Source organism: Pollachius pollachius (assembly GCF_949987615.1).
Source record: "Pollachius pollachius genome assembly, chromosome: 10".
NCBI classification, from domain to species: Eukaryota; Metazoa; Chordata; class Actinopteri; order Gadiformes; family Gadidae; genus Pollachius; species Pollachius pollachius.
In genome coordinates this window covers 19,493,843-19,511,242 of record NC_136943.1, presented here as the reverse complement: position 1 = coordinate 19,511,242, position 17,400 = coordinate 19,493,843, and the positions used below count along the sequence as shown (strand labels likewise).

The window sequence follows — 17,400 nt, the reverse complement described above, 5'->3', positions numbered from 1 at the left end:
CTCACTGATGTGGAAACATTAGTTAGGGCAAACTAATGTATCCTTATGCTAGTCAGGGAAATTAATGGATATTGGATATGTCCAAATGAACTATCGAATCAACTACCCATGGTCCAGTTAATACACACACACATCTGAAAGAAAAGCTGAGCATATACCTGGACATGTACACACAGAAATGTTAACCGATTCATATGTTTGACATTTATATCGCTGTCCTTTGCAATGAGTGTAGTTACCGACACCACAACTCCTAGTAAACTAGATGGTTTTCTTTTGGTTTTGCCCCCCTAGTTACGCATACATATCTGCTGGGATGTTACCATCCAAACATACACACACGCAAGTGTCACGATCAAGTGTGATTCTTGCATATACCCAGCACATTATTGACTCTGGCCATGCAGAAGTCACTTGCATTTTCACTGGACATTAGTGAGCATCTGATCCCATAATGAGTGACAGATAACACTCCATTGTAGTTGTGCCAGTATACACACCAGTACGCCGAATAAATCCTTCAATATGCCTTCAACCAGAGTGTGTTGCTATCAATGCGCCCGGAATGCATGGACACCAGTATTTGTAGCTGTGTGGTTGTAGTTAGGTCCCCCAGTAAACATTTAAAACATCTCTCATTGCCATAATGCAACAATGATACACCACAAACTGAACAGAGATGGGAGTTCACCTCTTTATTGTCTGAAGGCCCCATGGACAGATCATAGAGACCGTTGACTGAGACATTTCCAACATTGTCGAAGAACACCAAGTTAGTGATCGCCTTCACACTCAGCTTCCTGATCAGGAGAGAACAGATGGAATAGTTAAAAGAGCCTGCATGTATAACTCATACTCAAATACCCAATGCAGTTGTATGCTTGAATTCAAAGCTACCAGTCAAGTACTTGCATAACAATGTTAAAGACATTGCTAAATTAAAACACACACACACACACACACGCACACACATTTACAGGCATATTATACATTATCGTGACAACTTTGCCAACAACACCCAATGCATAGGCATAGATACACACTAATATCACTAAAGTTAAACCTCCGTGACGTGTCGTCTGTTGTTTTTAAAACGTATTGACTTGACACTGTGTTTTGAACTCATGTTTCGAAGTTAGCTCACGGCTAAGGAGCCACAGCTCACCGTATCTCCTCGGCGCTGTACAGGCCGAAGGAGAGGCTCTCCAGCCTCCTCCAAGGCACGTCGCTCCGCAGCAGCATTTCGGTAAAAGATGATAAAAGTCAAAGTTCTCCTGGATCACATCCCGGTCCAGAGCTCCGCGGCGCCACACGTTGAGAACACGTGGGGACTTCAGGGAACAACCACTTTGTTCTCTTGTGGGGGGAGGACTCTGTATTTTTACTGGGTCAGGATAACTCTCTATCTGACACGTTTGTTTTACATTTAAACCCCACGATATATTGTCAATCAAGGTATTTTGTTTTAACGCAATAAAGTTATAATTAAGTTCAAAACAACAAAATATAATTGATCATCCCCCTATACAGCTTTCATGGTGTCTCCCTCCCACAATGCACCTGGTCTGTCAAAAACATGGCGGCGTCCGGAAGGCATGCAGGGCATTACATCAACAAGAACAGCAGATCTCTACTAAATTACTTGGATAAGTTGTTGGGACAAAGGTAGCAGTTTGGTATATGTATATTTTAAATGATAACATAAGGTCTTTATTAGAGGGGCTTTAGTGCATGCATCCTGAGTTTTGAGGTCTGTCTGTTCAGGACAGCTGCACGGAGCTTCCTGTGCGGAGGTCAAACGATGATAACAACAGGCACAAAAACGACCCATTAATGAGCTAGTTCTGGATATCAAATACGCGTTTGGTATCAACGTAGGAAAAAGTGTTTTTAATTCAGTCAAGTATGATCCATGTTAATGGGCCTTGTCAAAACAGGAAAGAACATGTCATCATCTTGTCATTTTCCTTCAGAGCATTCTGCTGTAACGTTACTTACTCTTTGCCTCTTCCTTTGGTTTCAGAGGGTTCACTTGGAGTTCAGTTTTACGACAGCAAACAGCCACTCTTCAAAATGGTAATCCTAGTGTTCGATTTTTAAAGCATAGTAGCACAATTTATGAATAACAGAGTTTTGGTTTAGATATAGCAGATATACAAATTTTAATCACCAACGCAACCTTTCCTCAGCTACCCCGGAATCTACAGAGGCTATTGTCATTCCCAGGAAGAAAACATGGTTTGAATGATCCTATTTTTCATAATGATAATAACATCTGGAATTGAACACAAGACATGACCATAACAATTTAACATTGCACAACATTGACTAGCCCTATTAATGTTTTGCTACAGGGGCAAGGAAGCTGTGCTGGAGGCTCTGGCTTCCACTGTCAACCGGGTGAGAATTCACTGCGGTTCACCTCCTAGGATGTTTTGTAAAAGCATAATACACATGGTTGTGAAATAATCTCTGTCTCCTGTAGGACCCAACAGCATACCACTACCAGTTCCAGGATGACCCTTACTTGTCGCCGAGGACCTCTGCAGAGTCTGTACGTCTCTCACACATCCTCTGACCCTTTTTCCTAATCTCTTTCTGCAGTGATAGATTACATTAAAACAACAATAAAAACAGTAAAGAAATATAGAAAAAAAGTTTTCAGAATCATTGTGACCCTAGTTAGCCTTCCAACATAATTGAAGAAGATTACAGGGGATATATGTGAGCCCTGACCAACACACTGTCTCTCTGCGCTCCACAGAAGCTGTACTCCATGTCCCAGGAGTCGGGGAGAGCTGCGGCCAAGTACTTTGTTGATATGTATCCCAAATACTTCACGAAGGACTTTGCTGAGCCGCATATTCCGGTGAGATAGATCTGTCTAAATCGATATGCACACGGTGGTGTCACATCTCTATCCGACAACAGACCAATTTATTTGCATTACCAATCCATTTTCAGCCAGATGGATTATCTTGCACGCATGAACGTGCACACACACACACACACACACACACACACACACACACACACACACACACACACACACACACACACACACACACACACACACCTTTAAAAACAAGTTGTATGAAAGAATTAGTGCATCCTTCTGTTCCAAAAAGCTACTTCCCTTATTCAGCGTATATTATAAATGATTTCATAGTATAAAAAGAGGGAGAATATATTGTACATCACAGGATTATACATGAGGTGAGGCATTTAAAAAATGTGTCTGTGTTCGTGCAGTGTCTGATGCCGGCCAGCGTGGCGCTGAGTCTGGAGGAGGTGAGCGAGGAGGCGCTGAAGGAGAGGATCTGCCTGCGCAAAGTTGGAGCTGCTGTCGAGATGTACGATCAACTTGTGCAAGCTGGTAAGGAAAACACACAGACACACTCTCTCACTCTCACGCTCTCACTCACTCACTCACTCACTCACTCACTGACACACACACACACTGACAGTAGTCGACTCATGTAAGACAAGATAACTCTGCATCATTCATCTAATTGTCAGGTACCCCGATCTCCAAGCAAATGACCTATGACCTCTTGGACCTGATCTGTTTCTACGGGGACCGAGAGCCTGCCCAGGAGGGGGAGCCAGAGGCCGGTCAGACGGTGAGATCACTGCTTAACAAAACACACTTTGTAGTGTCAAGTCAATAAAGTGTTCTTTCACCCGTGCCGTTGAATATGCTAAATTCTAAAATAACAAATGAGTTTAGCGCCACGGTAGTTTTGTTTTTTGCTAAGGGCCGTTACCATAGCAGCTATACTTTATCAAAGCCACAATTGCATTCTGGGAAACATGTAGCCTAAACTTAGTTGTGGTGTCCATCTAGGGATGCTAAGTACACCTTTCACACACACATTGGGCTGATTTTGCATATGGAAATTTGGAACAATCCTTCACACCGACGTCTTGGTTTGTACAGACTTGTCATTTGCTTAAAATTTGTAAAATGGGCTTGTGTGTCCAGGAAGCATCCGCAGATGAGCTGAGGAGGAAGAGAGGGCGGTTCCACCGAGCATCTGACCCCCCGCGGGGCATGTGGCGGGAGAACAACAACGCGGAGCGGCTGTTCCGCCTGCTGCCGGAGAGAGACACACGGTGCTACTCGGCCGTCATCAGGGGCATGGTCAAAGTATGCCCTGCTCGCTCTGCCAATACATTGTAGCTATGAAGGACCACTCGCTGCACTTATCAGGGGGAGTTAGACGCTGTAGGTCATTTTATCATTCATTAATGATAAAACATTGGAACCTCGCTTCCCAGAGTTAGTCAGGGTCCTTCATTTCGTGAGACCGTCTAGGTCTATAGGACCAATATGGAAAACAATTGCAGACCAGCCAAGTCCAGACTGATATTCATTGCCGAACGCAAACTTGATTATCTTTATGGTATTATGAGGCTTATGGTACATGGAAGTGCATACAGGCGCAGACCAAATGACCTCTGAACCTTAGTCAATAATATTTTACAGTAGGGAAAAACCTAGAACTAAATCGGCTACAATAAATGTTTTTGCTGTTCTGTGACTAAAGACAAGACCGTCATCTGTTAAAGACACACCTTTAAGCGGGTAGACCTGCTGTGATGGAGATGCAATCCCAGATGCTCTAGGCTGCCACAGAGTCAAACCAAGTTGAGCCAGGCAAGTATAGTATAATGGAAATAGGCCACTGAATATCAGCCTAAATGGCCTGGGCAGCTAGATCAAACAAGCCTAGAGCTTGCAGATTCGTCTAGTTCCTAAACTAACCTAATTCATCATTAAGGACATATTCAGAGATAATATTCACAAATGTATGAAGTGTTTTGAATATCTCACAAAGTATTGTAGTAATCAACCTACCATTGCAGCATTACTAGCAGAATCTGTATGGGAAGAACACAAAGGAAGGAACAATTCCTGTTGTCTGTGCTGCATCTGCCATTTACTGATTCAATATATATCCAAGGATAGAATGCTATGAATTTTTTATGGTATCCAGAATAGAACACGCCACGTTCTGTTACTCGTATCCAGCATAGCGTTGCGTCATTGTGGGAGGCAGGGATGCAGTGATGATGGCTGTCAACATCAAGCAGATAGCAGGATACACTGTGCTTTGCCACGATACGATTTAACAAGCTATTTAAATCGTTCGGTTCCATCTGTTTCTAACAAAATTGTTTATGAATTGCTGAAGCACATCTGATTTGAATCATCTTTTGCCTGTTCAAGGCCTTACCTCTCTTTGTTTGTTTGTGTGTGTGTGTCCACAGCATGGAGCTTTCGTCAAGGCGTTTGATATGTACACAGACATGCTGAACAACAGGCTGACTGGTAAGAGATACCTGTACCCTGTCAGAAGAATCAGAGATTCCTCCTCATTACTGCTCGTTCAAATGAGGCGATTACAATCATGAACTAATGTTTGTTTAAATTATAAATAAACATATTGAAAGAACAGAAATTTTTACCACTATCCGTGCTTAGGCATAACAACTTTCTTTCTTCTGGCAAAACCGTCCGGTTGAAACATAACACATCAGCCACTGATTTACGCGACAGAGAGAGTCGCGGATGGAGAAGTTTTAAGTTAAATTACGTCCTGTCCATATATTGGCAATTTAAAGTGATGTATGCATTTTAGAATCCTATACGTAGGAAAAACTGTCTGTCTGTTGTGTGACATGGTATCATATATCACCAAATGGCATTATACCTTCATTGTATTTGGGTTAGGCCTGAACCATTGCCTCTCATGCTGTTTGTATTCTCCCACAGCTGACGTGGATATTTTCAACGCACTGATCCTGGCTGTTCCAGAACTGAGGGAAGCCTACACAGAGAAAGTGGACTTCATCACGGTGAGGGTCGTCTGGGGAGCCGCAGTCAGAGCTGTAGGGATGTGCATCAGAATGCATCATGGGAGTTTGTGTTGGCGATACCCCGCCATACTGAGGTTACTCAAGATGGCCTCTGATGGGAAACGCTGTTGCAGTTTGAAACAAGACAATGTCTCCCACCAAATCCTTGACAAATCCTTTCACAATTTATTGCTCAGATTCAGAGTTTATTCTATTCACATAGAAGCAGCCATATAATATGATAGCAAAGTAAGTACAATAAGTAGCAGCATCAATAAATGGTCACAATAATATAAATAAATAAAAAGTAGGTAAATAAGTAGACACAAAGTGATAATAACTAATGAACCTAAGGTAAAGTGTACAAAACATTGACCAAAAAAAATCCTATCAACACAAAACTAACATTCCATGTCATTGCCATGTAACATTGAGATGTCCAAGCCATATATAATCAACAAGCTCATTATTTTATGTTTTCATCGTTACAAATGAGTATTAGGAAAGGATAATGTTTCACATGAGATGTGCTGTTGGGTAATTGGGTAATTAATTAGTTTCTCTTCTCTTCATCTGCAATGCATCTATATCAGGAATGGAACAGTTCAAGTAAAACATCCGAGCGGTTCGGTTCGCTAGTGATGGTTTGCTGGTCACGGTTTGGACCCCTAAACCATGATATGAACCGAACCGTTAATCCTGTGAACCGTGTGACCCCTCGTCACTATATGACTCATCCTGGTGTCTTATACATGGAGCAAATCAAGCCGTGCAGATCCTTGAAGATACCCAAGCTTCCATTCTCATTGATTGTCAGCATTGTCCCAGTCAGAAATGAGAAGTAGTTCCAGCGACAGATGAATCAGGTTGTTTTCTGATATTTATTTGGGTAGACCGCTGAGCAGTTATTCAAAATCGCATTTCATGTCCCGTTTGCCTCACAATGGGTCTGTATATCTAGAACTATGGTTCCTGAGTAGAGTCTGTGATTGTTCGTGCTCGCAAGTGAAGAATGGAGACCTTCTCCTGATAGGGGGGTTATGGATTGATCAACGCTCTGTCTGGTCCCCACAGGAGCTGCTGAACCAAATGAGCCAGCAGAAGGTGCAGCCCAACCTGCAGACCTTCAACAACGTTCTCAAAGTCTTGCGGCGCTGCGGAGCACTGGCCAAGTCCATCTCTCTGCAAACGCTCAGCGAGATGAAGGCTCTGGGCATAGGTCTGTTTTCTCAATACTAAACAGGATGTAGAAGGGATCCCTGCGACGACGGCCCCCTGTGAAAAGGCTTTGTTCGACCAGAGTTCAAACGTATTATCTACTTTAAGTTTCAACATTATTTTCAATTTTGACCCAGCTTGACGCTGACGGACGCAGATCGGCCAACAGCTTTGTTTGTTCTAAAACGAATGGGATCCTAACAGCCACTGCTTTCTTCATGTCTAAACCTTTGAGTTGTGTGTTGAAAGCACTGAGCTCCCATCTGTTGGCTGGCTATATTCCAAACACCTTACCGATCGATGTGTTGTCCGCCTTAAAGTACAATCCCTGAATGACACTCGTCTGGACATCTCAGCGAGTTACATAGATTCAGAGTTTATTTTATTACATCTTAGCCTACAAGTACACAAGAGTAAACTTATTTGGGCTTGGTTCCTAATCAGTCTCTCTGGACATCTCAGCTCTGTAACATATTTAATACCCGCCCGTCTCTGGTCTGGTGTATGACCCGGAGATCCCCGTACCTCCTGGTGACATTTGATATCCAGCCTTTCATGGTAATTCAATCTCCAGCGTGGACCATTCTTTGTTCAGTTCTGTGTTCTACAAGCAAGTGATGTGTGGGCGAGAGACACTGTGTCTTTACTGCCACTTGCCATGCTGATGTTGTAATGCTGTGTCGTCATGCTGTCTCTCCCTCGCTCTCTCTCTAGCTCCTAGTCTTGCATCCTTCAACCACCTCCTGGCAATCTTCTATAAAGGAGGTAATATGAGCTTCATGAATCCAGTCACTAGTGGATTTCTGCTCAGTGCGTGAGTGTGTATCCTGTGATAGGGGTATGAATGGGCTCTTCTTTGTTTTTCTGAACAGGATCCGCTGCCGATTATCCGACTGATATTCTTCAGGAAGTGGTGTCAGAAATAGAAACCACTAGCTTCACCTGCCAAGACCCTGAAGACGGTGTGTGTGTGTGTGTGCACGCGCGCTTATGCTTGAATGCTTGTGTCTACAATCTTAGGAAGAATCTTCATGAGTCTGTAATTCTAATTCTCTGTATTATTTTCTATCCGCAGTCTGGTTCTTCTCGAGTGCAATGAAAATAGTAAGTTAATTTGCTCAAGCATCAGCCTCATCCATCATACCGTTCCTTCAGTCCTTAAGTTCTGACCAACTCACCCGTTCTACCTTCTCTTTGCAACCACCAGTGCTTGGAAACCAAAGACATGAAGCTGGGCTACAAAGTTCACAGTTTGGTGGGAGTGGGGGACAACTGGAGGCTGTTGGGAGACTCTTACCAGCAGGGCATGTTCTAGTAAGCACCAACGCTGCACTCTGACTCACCCCTGCCCTCCCTGAGGTCGAGGTGGTAAAACACGTCTGGATTCCAGTGGATTCAGAGTGGGTCCCTTAAAACCCACTCTGAATCCACTGGAACAAGACATGCTCAGCTGTGACCGTATATCTTCTCTTCTTCCAGCTACCGCTTCTTCAGCCTGCTCTGCATGATGGAGCAGGTGGATGTGGTGCTGAAGTGGTACCACCAGCTCATGCCCTCGGTCAGTATGCTGGAGGGTTGACAGTGTGTTCTGCTGCACTGTGTATGGTAATGTACCATGCTGCGTGGAGCTGTTACAGTCATATGTGATGGCTGTGGTCGTTCTTTTCTGAATGACCACAGCCATCACAGAACATAATTGATACTTAGAGCAATTAAACAGTGAAATCAATCTGTAATATCAGCACAAAAACGTTTGGTTATACTAGTTACACAATTAGGCGAGTATTTAAAATCCCAGTTCCCCCGTTCGAAAGGAGATGTGGCTGCTTCTGCGTTCTGTTTTCACCCTTTCGTTTCTCTTAAATATTGTTGACTGTAAACGATGGGGTAGCTGGTGTTAGGGAGGGTTAATTTGAGCCTCGGTCAGACACCGCGTTCGACCCAATCCCTTGTTTTCCTTTTGGGAAAGCGTTGCAGGAGATTCCGTCAGGGGAGGGACCATGTGCCTGACCCGGCGTTCCGTCGAAGCAGAACGGACTTCGAAGTTTGAGGTTCTTTAAACTCTGACCCGGCGTGCCGCATGACGCAACACGCCAACCGAATGATCGGCAGCACAGTCCAAAGAGAATGAATGTGTTGAGCTGTGGCTCTATCCTAGCGCCGCGCGCGGTGGATCTCATGACGTCCATTACAGGCCCTGCCGTTCCTAAAGACCCAGGGCTAACTTAAGGAGCGACACGCGTTTTGGTCCCGACCGTTACCCCTCTGTGATGAAGGCCTGTTGCTGGGCAGCGAGGAGGCCCTCATCGTATTGTGATGGTGTCTCCCCCTGTCTGCCTCCAGCTGTACTACCCCAACCCCCAGGGGATGAGGGACCTGCTGCAGGCCCTGGACACGGAGAGCCGCCTGGAGCTGCTGCCCTCCATATGGAAAGGTAAGACACACGCACACCAATACACCCCATCACACACGATACACCCCAACACACAGTGGTACCATGCCCCTGACGGTCTGCCTGTCTGTCCGGCTCAGATGTGAAGACTCTGGGTCATGATAACAAGCCGGATTTGGTGGAGGAGCTGCTGGCCCTCATGGCCAGAGAGAAACACAGTCCAGAGGTCAGTAGGGCTTAGTTCTCTCTTTCAGATCCACTAGTTGATGCTTAAAGTCTATGGCTGCAGCAGTCCCAGCTGCACATGTATTAAAACAGCATCCCATCAGGCATTGTTCGAGTGTGCATACAATTCAACCTTGAACAGAGCTTAAATGAAATCTTCACTTATCATACTGTTTTTATGTTCAACCGTAGTGTAATCACTGTAATGTGAAATGTCCTTTGAGCAAGTCCAGGGAATCCAGCGAGTATCTTATCAGTAGTAGGGCCTTTCAGTACACGGTTCTTCTTGCTGCCTGTATCTCTACTTTAGTTTCCATCCGTCTCTGGTCAGTGGTGGTTGTCTGAACTCCGTTCTGTTGATGGCTGCAGGTCCAGGAGTCGTTTGCCGACTGCGCCCTGGACATGAAGGCCGCGTTCGACGTGGACCGCCGTAAGCCCAGCCTGGAGTGGAGCCCCTTGGCTCTCGGCCATGTCACCACCCTCCTACTGCGGGCCGGCAGGATCCCCCAGGCCTGGTGAGGGGGGAGAGGGAGAAGGGGAGGGCTGACCAAATGCTCCTCGAATTCAAACCACAGAGCCACATTTGATATTTCTGATTGGGTGGTACAGCTAAGTGAGGTCTCTTGTTATAGTTGTAGCGGTGTTTGATGATATTGGGGTTTGATCATAGTACGGGATTACAGATGGTAATCTACCACGGGGAGATAGGAACGGTTCTTTGCTCTGGGGCATGAACTAAACCTGCTGTACTTTGTTTTCTTCTTTCCCTCTCTTCATCCATGTCTGGTCTGTGTCTGTCCGTCTGTAGGGAAATGATGCAGCTCTTCAAGTCCAAGAACCGAATCCCATCGTAAGTGTTGTGTGGTGTGAGGAAAACGACGAAGGGGATGTTCAGTAGCAGTATTGTTTATTTTTTGGTCCGAGGTTTCAGCTTCTGGATGTTGGGAGCGACATGCCAACCTAAGCTGATGGGTATGGGTGTGCTGCTACAGCCCTGCCTCTGTGACGTTTGTAACCCACTTCCTTTCCTCCTCTTCTTCTTTAGTGAGGCACTGCTGGAGGACTTCCTGTCGCAGTGCTCCGGCGCCCCCACCACGGCGGTGGAGCTGGTGAAGCTGTCTGCGGCCTTCTGTTTGCCCGCCACACCCCAACTGGCCCAGCGGGTGCTGCTGGAGTTTGACCTGACGGAGGACCAGAGGTCAGCAGGTCGCATTGCAAATCGGGCGAGAACTCTCAAAACTGATTAGAATTACTGGAAGTATTACCAGTTAAATACTCTGCTAAAATAAGTTCTCCCAGTTCTCAACCGAGTACATCACAATACAAACGCATTACCATGAGTCACAAAATCTTCTGAGGCATCAAACCTGGGAAATTTTCTCTGTAAATCGATTTATTGAGCTCAAAAGTGATGCAGCTTTAACTATCGAACTCCAGCCACTAGAGGCTTCTAATGGAACAACGTAAACAGTGCAGCTTTAAGTGAAAGACTGTCTTACAACATTAAAAGACTGATGTTGTTGTTTTTTACCTCTTAGAAGCATTATAAATCTTTAAGTGGGAACATCACTGTTTTATATACATGCCTATAAATACCTCAATTATACTTTTACTGTTCATTAATAATGAATGAGATGGATTAATGATATGATGCAGTTTTTACGAACTGCAATTAGTGTAAGTGTGTCAGTCCAAAGACCAACAACGGCATTTATATACAAAGTGTTTAAGGGGTAATTGTTCCTCAATTAGAGTCCCCTGTGAGATTTACTGCTTCTGCCTCTCTCCTAGGACAACAATGTCTGAGCTGGAGTCGTCGTACTGGAAGTATTACCAGTTAAATACTCTGCTAAAATAAGTTCTCAACAGAGTACATCACAATACAAACGCAATACCATTAGTCACAAAATCTTCTGAGGCATCAAACCTGGGAAATTTTCTCTGTAAATTGATTTATTGAGCTCAAAAGTGATGCAGCTTTAACTATCGAACTCCAGCCACTAGAGGCTTCTAATGGAACAACGTAAACAGTGCAGCTTTAAGTGAAAGACTGTCTTACAACATTAAAAGACTGATGTTGTTGTTTTTTACCTCTTAGAAGCATTATAAATCTTTAAGTGGGAACATCACTGTTTTATATACATGCCTATAATTACCTCAATTATACTTTTACTGTTCATTAATAATGAATGAGATGGATTAATGATATGATGCAGTTTTTACAAACTGCAATTAGTGTAAGTGTGTCAGTCCAAAGACCAACAACAGCATTTATATACAAAGTGTTTAAGGGGTAATTGTTCCTCAATTAGAGTCCCCTGTGAGATTTACTGCTTCTGCCTCTCTCCTAGGACAACAATGTCTGAGCTGGAGTCGTCGTGGGACCACAACGAATGAAGCCATTCTGCGTGGCTGCAAACAGACCAACCAGGGTTTCCACTTAGTAGTACAATCTATGTTTCTGTTCCTGTCCCTAGGCATATTTAACCCACCAATGACGACAATAAAGTAAGATGTTTAGACATAGTTTGACTGTTTTCCTCTTTTGTGAGTGGGTTTTCCTTTTCCATCAAAGATTGTTGACGATTCGTCAATGGATGAGTGGGAGCTACACGCCTAAATGAAGAGGAACTCTTTGGCACAGCAGCACTTAAACGATTCATGAACTCCATTCCCCTTTGGCTTAACACCATGAGAACGGAGCAGTGGAGCACAGGACTATCTGTAGAGTCTGATGTCAAGGTCGTTGCCTATAGGTTTCCAAGCGTTGGGTTGGAGATTGGCCAACAATTTTGCTGTAAAATCAATCAGTATATGATAAATAAATGTCAGTGATAAACTAGACAAGTCGCTGCATATGCTTTCTCGGAAGAAAATGTGTGTGGGTGTGTGAGTCATCGTCGTGTGCGCAATATTACCTGAGCGTGCTGACATGCTAATGCTAGCAAGGCTAATGAGCGAGCACGACGAGTTTCAAGTCCCTCAGCCACTTTGAGGTGGACTTGGGATTGGTCGTTAATGGGGCTGATTGTTTTTGTTTCGTTGCGAGTTATAGCGCCCCCTGCGGCCGAAGCGGTACTTTACTTTTGAAGACCTGCTTAAGTGCCGTTACTATACCTGTACTACGTTCCAACAGTCCCTGAACACTTGCACTGTTCCAGCTCTGTGGAAGAAGTCAATTACAACTCCAGTGCCTAAGAAGCCCTGTGCCACAGTTAATGATTTTCATCCGTAGCTCTCACCTCAATTGTTATGAATTGTTGTGAAAAATGTGTTGCTACTGCTCATGAAGGATGTCGAGCCAAAGTAAGATGTGTACCAGTTCAGTTCAGTTCAGTTTTATTATTTGTCTCAAGCGGGCAATTTGTTTGCAGCAGGACCACACATACCACAACAACAATACAGACAGACAGATACAGCTTCTGCACTAGAAGCATAATAAATAGTTAGCTTGAGATACATATTGGCAGTGCACTAAACACAGAGTTATACAAGATCAAGATACAGATTCAATAAATATAAGATAGCTGTAAAAAGAGGTAGTGAAGTTGGAGGGGGTGCGGTCACTAAAATGGACAAAGCTGTCCACCTCTGTTATGTGCATTCAGTGCTTGAATAGAATAGATAAAATAATTGATGTACCTCTATTTCAGGGCAGTGGGTGTCCTAAACCGTAAACCAGATGTCAACAGCATGTATTCTGTGCACAGAAGATGACTTTTATCTTGATAGATGTTTATGGCTTTGTTAAATACCTGCTTGTTAAAATACTCAGTACTACCGAACTTCACTCCGACTATCTTACTGCCACATTCACAATCTTAGACAAAGCATTCTTGTCCTTGATAGTAATGTTTCCATACCAGCAGATAATGGAGAATGTAAGAACAGACTCAATAAAAGCTCTGTAAAACAGTGTCATTAGTGTAGAGTGAAGAGAGGCTTTGCTGTCCTCTCTTGCACACAGAAGTGGTATTCAAGTCAAACTTGAGCCGGTTATCAATCAAGGTGCCTAGATATTGAAGTCCATGTCCTTAGTAGTAGTCGACATGTCCTTAGTCTTATTGATTAAGGTTAAGATGCAAAAAGGATCTCCATCTTCACACCAGGACACAAAGTCATCAATGACAGGGCCATGTTCATTCTCATGCGTGTTCAAGAGTCATCTGCAAATTTGATGATGTACCTGTTGATGGCTAAGGCAGTTGTTGGTGTATGTATAATAGGGGGAGAGATCACACACCTGAGGTGAGCCTGTGGACGATGTTAGGGCATTTGACAACATATACCAGTTTACGTATAAGCAGGAACGCAGCACTGATAATGCAATCCTTTGCACCTTGCACTTTATTTCCAATCACCTTGAGAACACAAAAGCTTATGCTAAAATTGTATTTGTTGATTTTAGCTCAGCTTTTAAAACAGTGCAAATTCTTATACTTTTAGAGAAGCTTAAAGACATGATGGTAAACACCACCTTAATCAGATGGTTTTATTAATTTTGAACTAATAGAACACAGCAAGTGAAGGTCAACAGACCACGGTCAGACGCCAAACACTTCAACACAGGAGTACCACAGGGTTGATTTGCATCACCAACACTGTTTACATTGTACACCACCATACATTGTAGGACTGTGCACCCTAACAATTAAATGGTGAAATGTGCGGATGAGATCGTTCTCCTGAGCCTACTACAAAAGGATATGGACTCCTCTGTGTACCTTGATGAGAAAGACCTATTTATAAAGTGGTGTAACACCAACCGTCTTATTCTAAATGTGACACAGGAGATGGTTTTGGACCTGAGGCAAGTGACTGACTATGGCCAGTGGTCATCAAAAATCAGGAAATCACCCAGATATCCTCATATACTGTAAGTATTAAGGGGTCCATATTGATCTTCTCTGCTTGAAGACACATATCCACAACCAGATTAAGATTGTACGGTGTGAGCAGCCACATCATGATGATCTTCTACCGTGCCATTGTAGGGTGCATCATTAGATATGGGGTCACCTCATGGTTTGGCAACCTAGCCTAACTGTTTAAAGCAAACTGGCCGGCATGCACAAAACAGCAATGAATATCGTAGGGAGGAAAGTACAAGCCTATACAGGGCCTTTATGAGCAGGCAGTTAGGAAAAAGCAAAGAAAATAATTTCACCCACTCTTCCCTGAATATGAAACCATGCTATCAGGGAGAAGACTGTGTGCCGTTATGCAAATCTAACCGCCTTAAATTATAATTTATCCAAGCCTCCATTAAGGTGTTTAGCAATGTGCAATGGATTAATATGCAATTAATAGGGTTTGCACTTTAATACATAGTACTTCATCCACAAGTTCTAGTGTAAAAGGGCAATGTGCAATACAAATACAATATAAACATTTGCACTTTATCCCTATACTGTACATTTCTATGCAATAAAGCAAAGTGCAATTTAACTTACAGTCCATCAGGCTCCATCTTGTCGATATTTAAATGTTGGTTTGTCTGTTTGTTTTTGTTCGGTTGTACTCTCGGTGAAGTATGTTTCTATGAAAGCAATGATGCACTGTGCCCAAGACAAATCTCTCCACGGGGACAATAAAGTTGAACCTAACCTAACCTAACTTAGACTACTTTGACAACCCTGAGTTGTTCGCCTTTGGAATGGTTGAAGTCAGCGTTTTTTCCCAATTGACTTCCAATATAGAAAATAACTTGGTAAGCACCTGCAACAGTCATTTGAAATTGACCGTCATTATGTTAGCTATCAAAACAAAACTTTCAAAACAAAACTAAGCGTCTGGGATTCCCTGAAGTTGATTTGGGAATGGATGAATAAATGCAGCTCATTTGCATAATCGTATTTGCCTATAAATTGGCCATAAGCCTGCCAAACGGTTGGTTTTCATGGTTTTCCAAAACTTTCAAGGTACAGCAAAATCTATCCTGATGGACCTTATTGGTCTTTGTGACCAAAAGATTCAGCATGTCAAAACATTCAGGTTTGGGGTGGTTGATTTAATCATTTTCTTCCCATTCACTTCCATACTAAATATAAACATTAGAAATATTAATATTAAAAGCCTGCAATGGTTGGTCTCTAAGAGTGGACGCGCACTGCATTGATATGTAACTTTTGTTAGTGGTTAATACCTCAAACTTTAGGAGTAGATAATTACCAAAAATCTGCAGAAGAAAAATATGACATACAATACCAATAGTGTGGCTAGCTTTGCAACCACACTAATATCAAGAATTTAAAAATGAATGAATGAATACTAAAGAAAATAGCTGGCAGACTTGTACACAGATCTTATTACCCCAGAAGGGAATATTATGTAATACCTGTCTTGGAACAGGATATGATATCTTTATAAATATATCTAATCAAAATCCATGTATCAATACAACCAAACTTGGTAATTATTGACAGGAAGTTAGCTATGTAAGATAATGTGGTGACATGTAGACTGGAGGAGAGGCACCTTATGCAGATTTCACCCTGGGCACCAAAAATGCTAGGGGTGGCCCTGCATACACACCCCGGCCGCCCGTCTCGTCTTTGAACAATAAATAGTGTCCCATTCCACTACAGCTCTATCTCAACAGCTCAGCACAACACCTACATCTGCATTCACAAGTCAGTTAATGTGTGAGGGAAGTCTGCACTTTTACTTTTTATAAAACGATTAACTTAAAGGTGACCGACTAGAATTAACTTTAAAGTTGCTATCGTTAAGAATTAAGAGCTATTGTTTGATCATAGCAATTAATCAGCTATTAGTGAGGGACATCTGCTAATTTGAGTGCACCTGCCTCTGTATGAGAACTTCAACTCCATAGATTATTATATGGGGTCTTCAGAGTCATGAACTCCATCGCAACCAACCAGGAGCTTCAGAACGGGGACTTCCTCCTGAGTAAAGATGGTAACTTCAAAGCCATCTTTCAGGTGAGCAAAAAACCTTTATTAGTAAATGCTATTTTTATTTCCATCATTATAGTTTAGCATATCATTTTTTTTTAAAGCTAGTTATTAAATACTCTTTTGTTTGTTATTTGAAAAAATAAGGAAGGAGCACCTCTCAGGCCGCCTGGAGGGGTGATGAGTGACACATGGAATTTCCTTGGAACAGGGACCTTAATTGACTTGGCTTTTTTCCACAGCGATTTCAGTCATATAGGCAAGATAATGCTTATACTTCCTTTAAACCTCAGTGGCAATATATGCAGAGGAGTCAGATACTCTTATTATATCTTACTACTATAATAGCAGGCCTGTCGCACCACTTACTCAAGTTAGTCATGTGCGCATGTGCCAAAGGGCCTGCAGCTCACACACACACACACAGCACGCGCGAACGCATATATACACCGCAAGCACGCACATACACACCGCACACACACGCCCATGCTCACGAACATACATGGAATTACACACACACTGTGGCATCCCGCCGCCGGACCTCGGACCGGGCGGGTCCGAGGAGACGCAGTAGACTTGGTTTACCGTCGCCACCCTCCAGCCGGCGACAGAGAGCACCACGTCTCTCCCCCCAATCAGCGTGATCGGGGACACCTGGCCGGAGGAAGGGAAAGGACCAGGAGCCGGCATAAAAGAAGCACCAGACCGGGCGAACCGAGAGAGTGACACGGAGGGAGTAAGCACCAGACCGGGCGAACGGCAAGTGACACGGAGGGACCACGCACC

At 43.4% G+C, this 17,400-nt stretch overlaps 2 protein-coding genes across 2 annotated transcripts in view; one reads left to right on the top strand and one right to left on the bottom strand.

Annotated features, from left to right (window-relative positions):
* Window positions 1–1,305, bottom strand: part of polr1a (RNA polymerase I subunit A) — a 31,675-nt gene extending 30,370 nt beyond the window's left edge. The window contains exons 1-2 of the mRNA XM_079744736.1: window positions 1,166–1,305; window positions 692–800 (exon numbers count right to left, since the gene is read on the bottom strand). Of these exons, the coding sequence (XP_079600862.1) occupies window positions 692–800; window positions 1,166–1,242 (186 nt within the window). The 5' untranslated portion in view covers window positions 1,243–1,305. The remainder of the gene's footprint in view (window positions 1–691; window positions 801–1,165) is intronic.
* Window positions 1,306–1,535: 230 nt separating this feature from the next.
* On the top strand, window positions 1,536–12,339 carry ptcd3 (pentatricopeptide repeat domain 3; the record flags this gene model as incomplete). Its single annotated transcript, XM_079745472.1, is given in 24 exon segments — window positions 1,536–1,566; window positions 1,569–1,665; window positions 2,024–2,076; window positions 2,190–2,238; window positions 2,355–2,400; window positions 2,486–2,554; window positions 2,765–2,869; window positions 3,253–3,376; window positions 3,520–3,623; window positions 3,986–4,150; window positions 5,275–5,335; window positions 5,780–5,862; window positions 6,937–7,081; window positions 7,795–7,845; window positions 7,953–8,042; window positions 8,156–8,184; window positions 8,288–8,394; window positions 8,560–8,638; window positions 9,424–9,514; window positions 9,613–9,698; window positions 10,067–10,212; window positions 10,506–10,547; window positions 10,743–10,895; window positions 12,049–12,339. Coding segments are annotated over 24 exon segments (2,052 nt in total). The 3' UTR covers window positions 12,095–12,339.
* Between the last annotated feature and the right edge of the window lie 5,061 nt (window positions 12,340–17,400).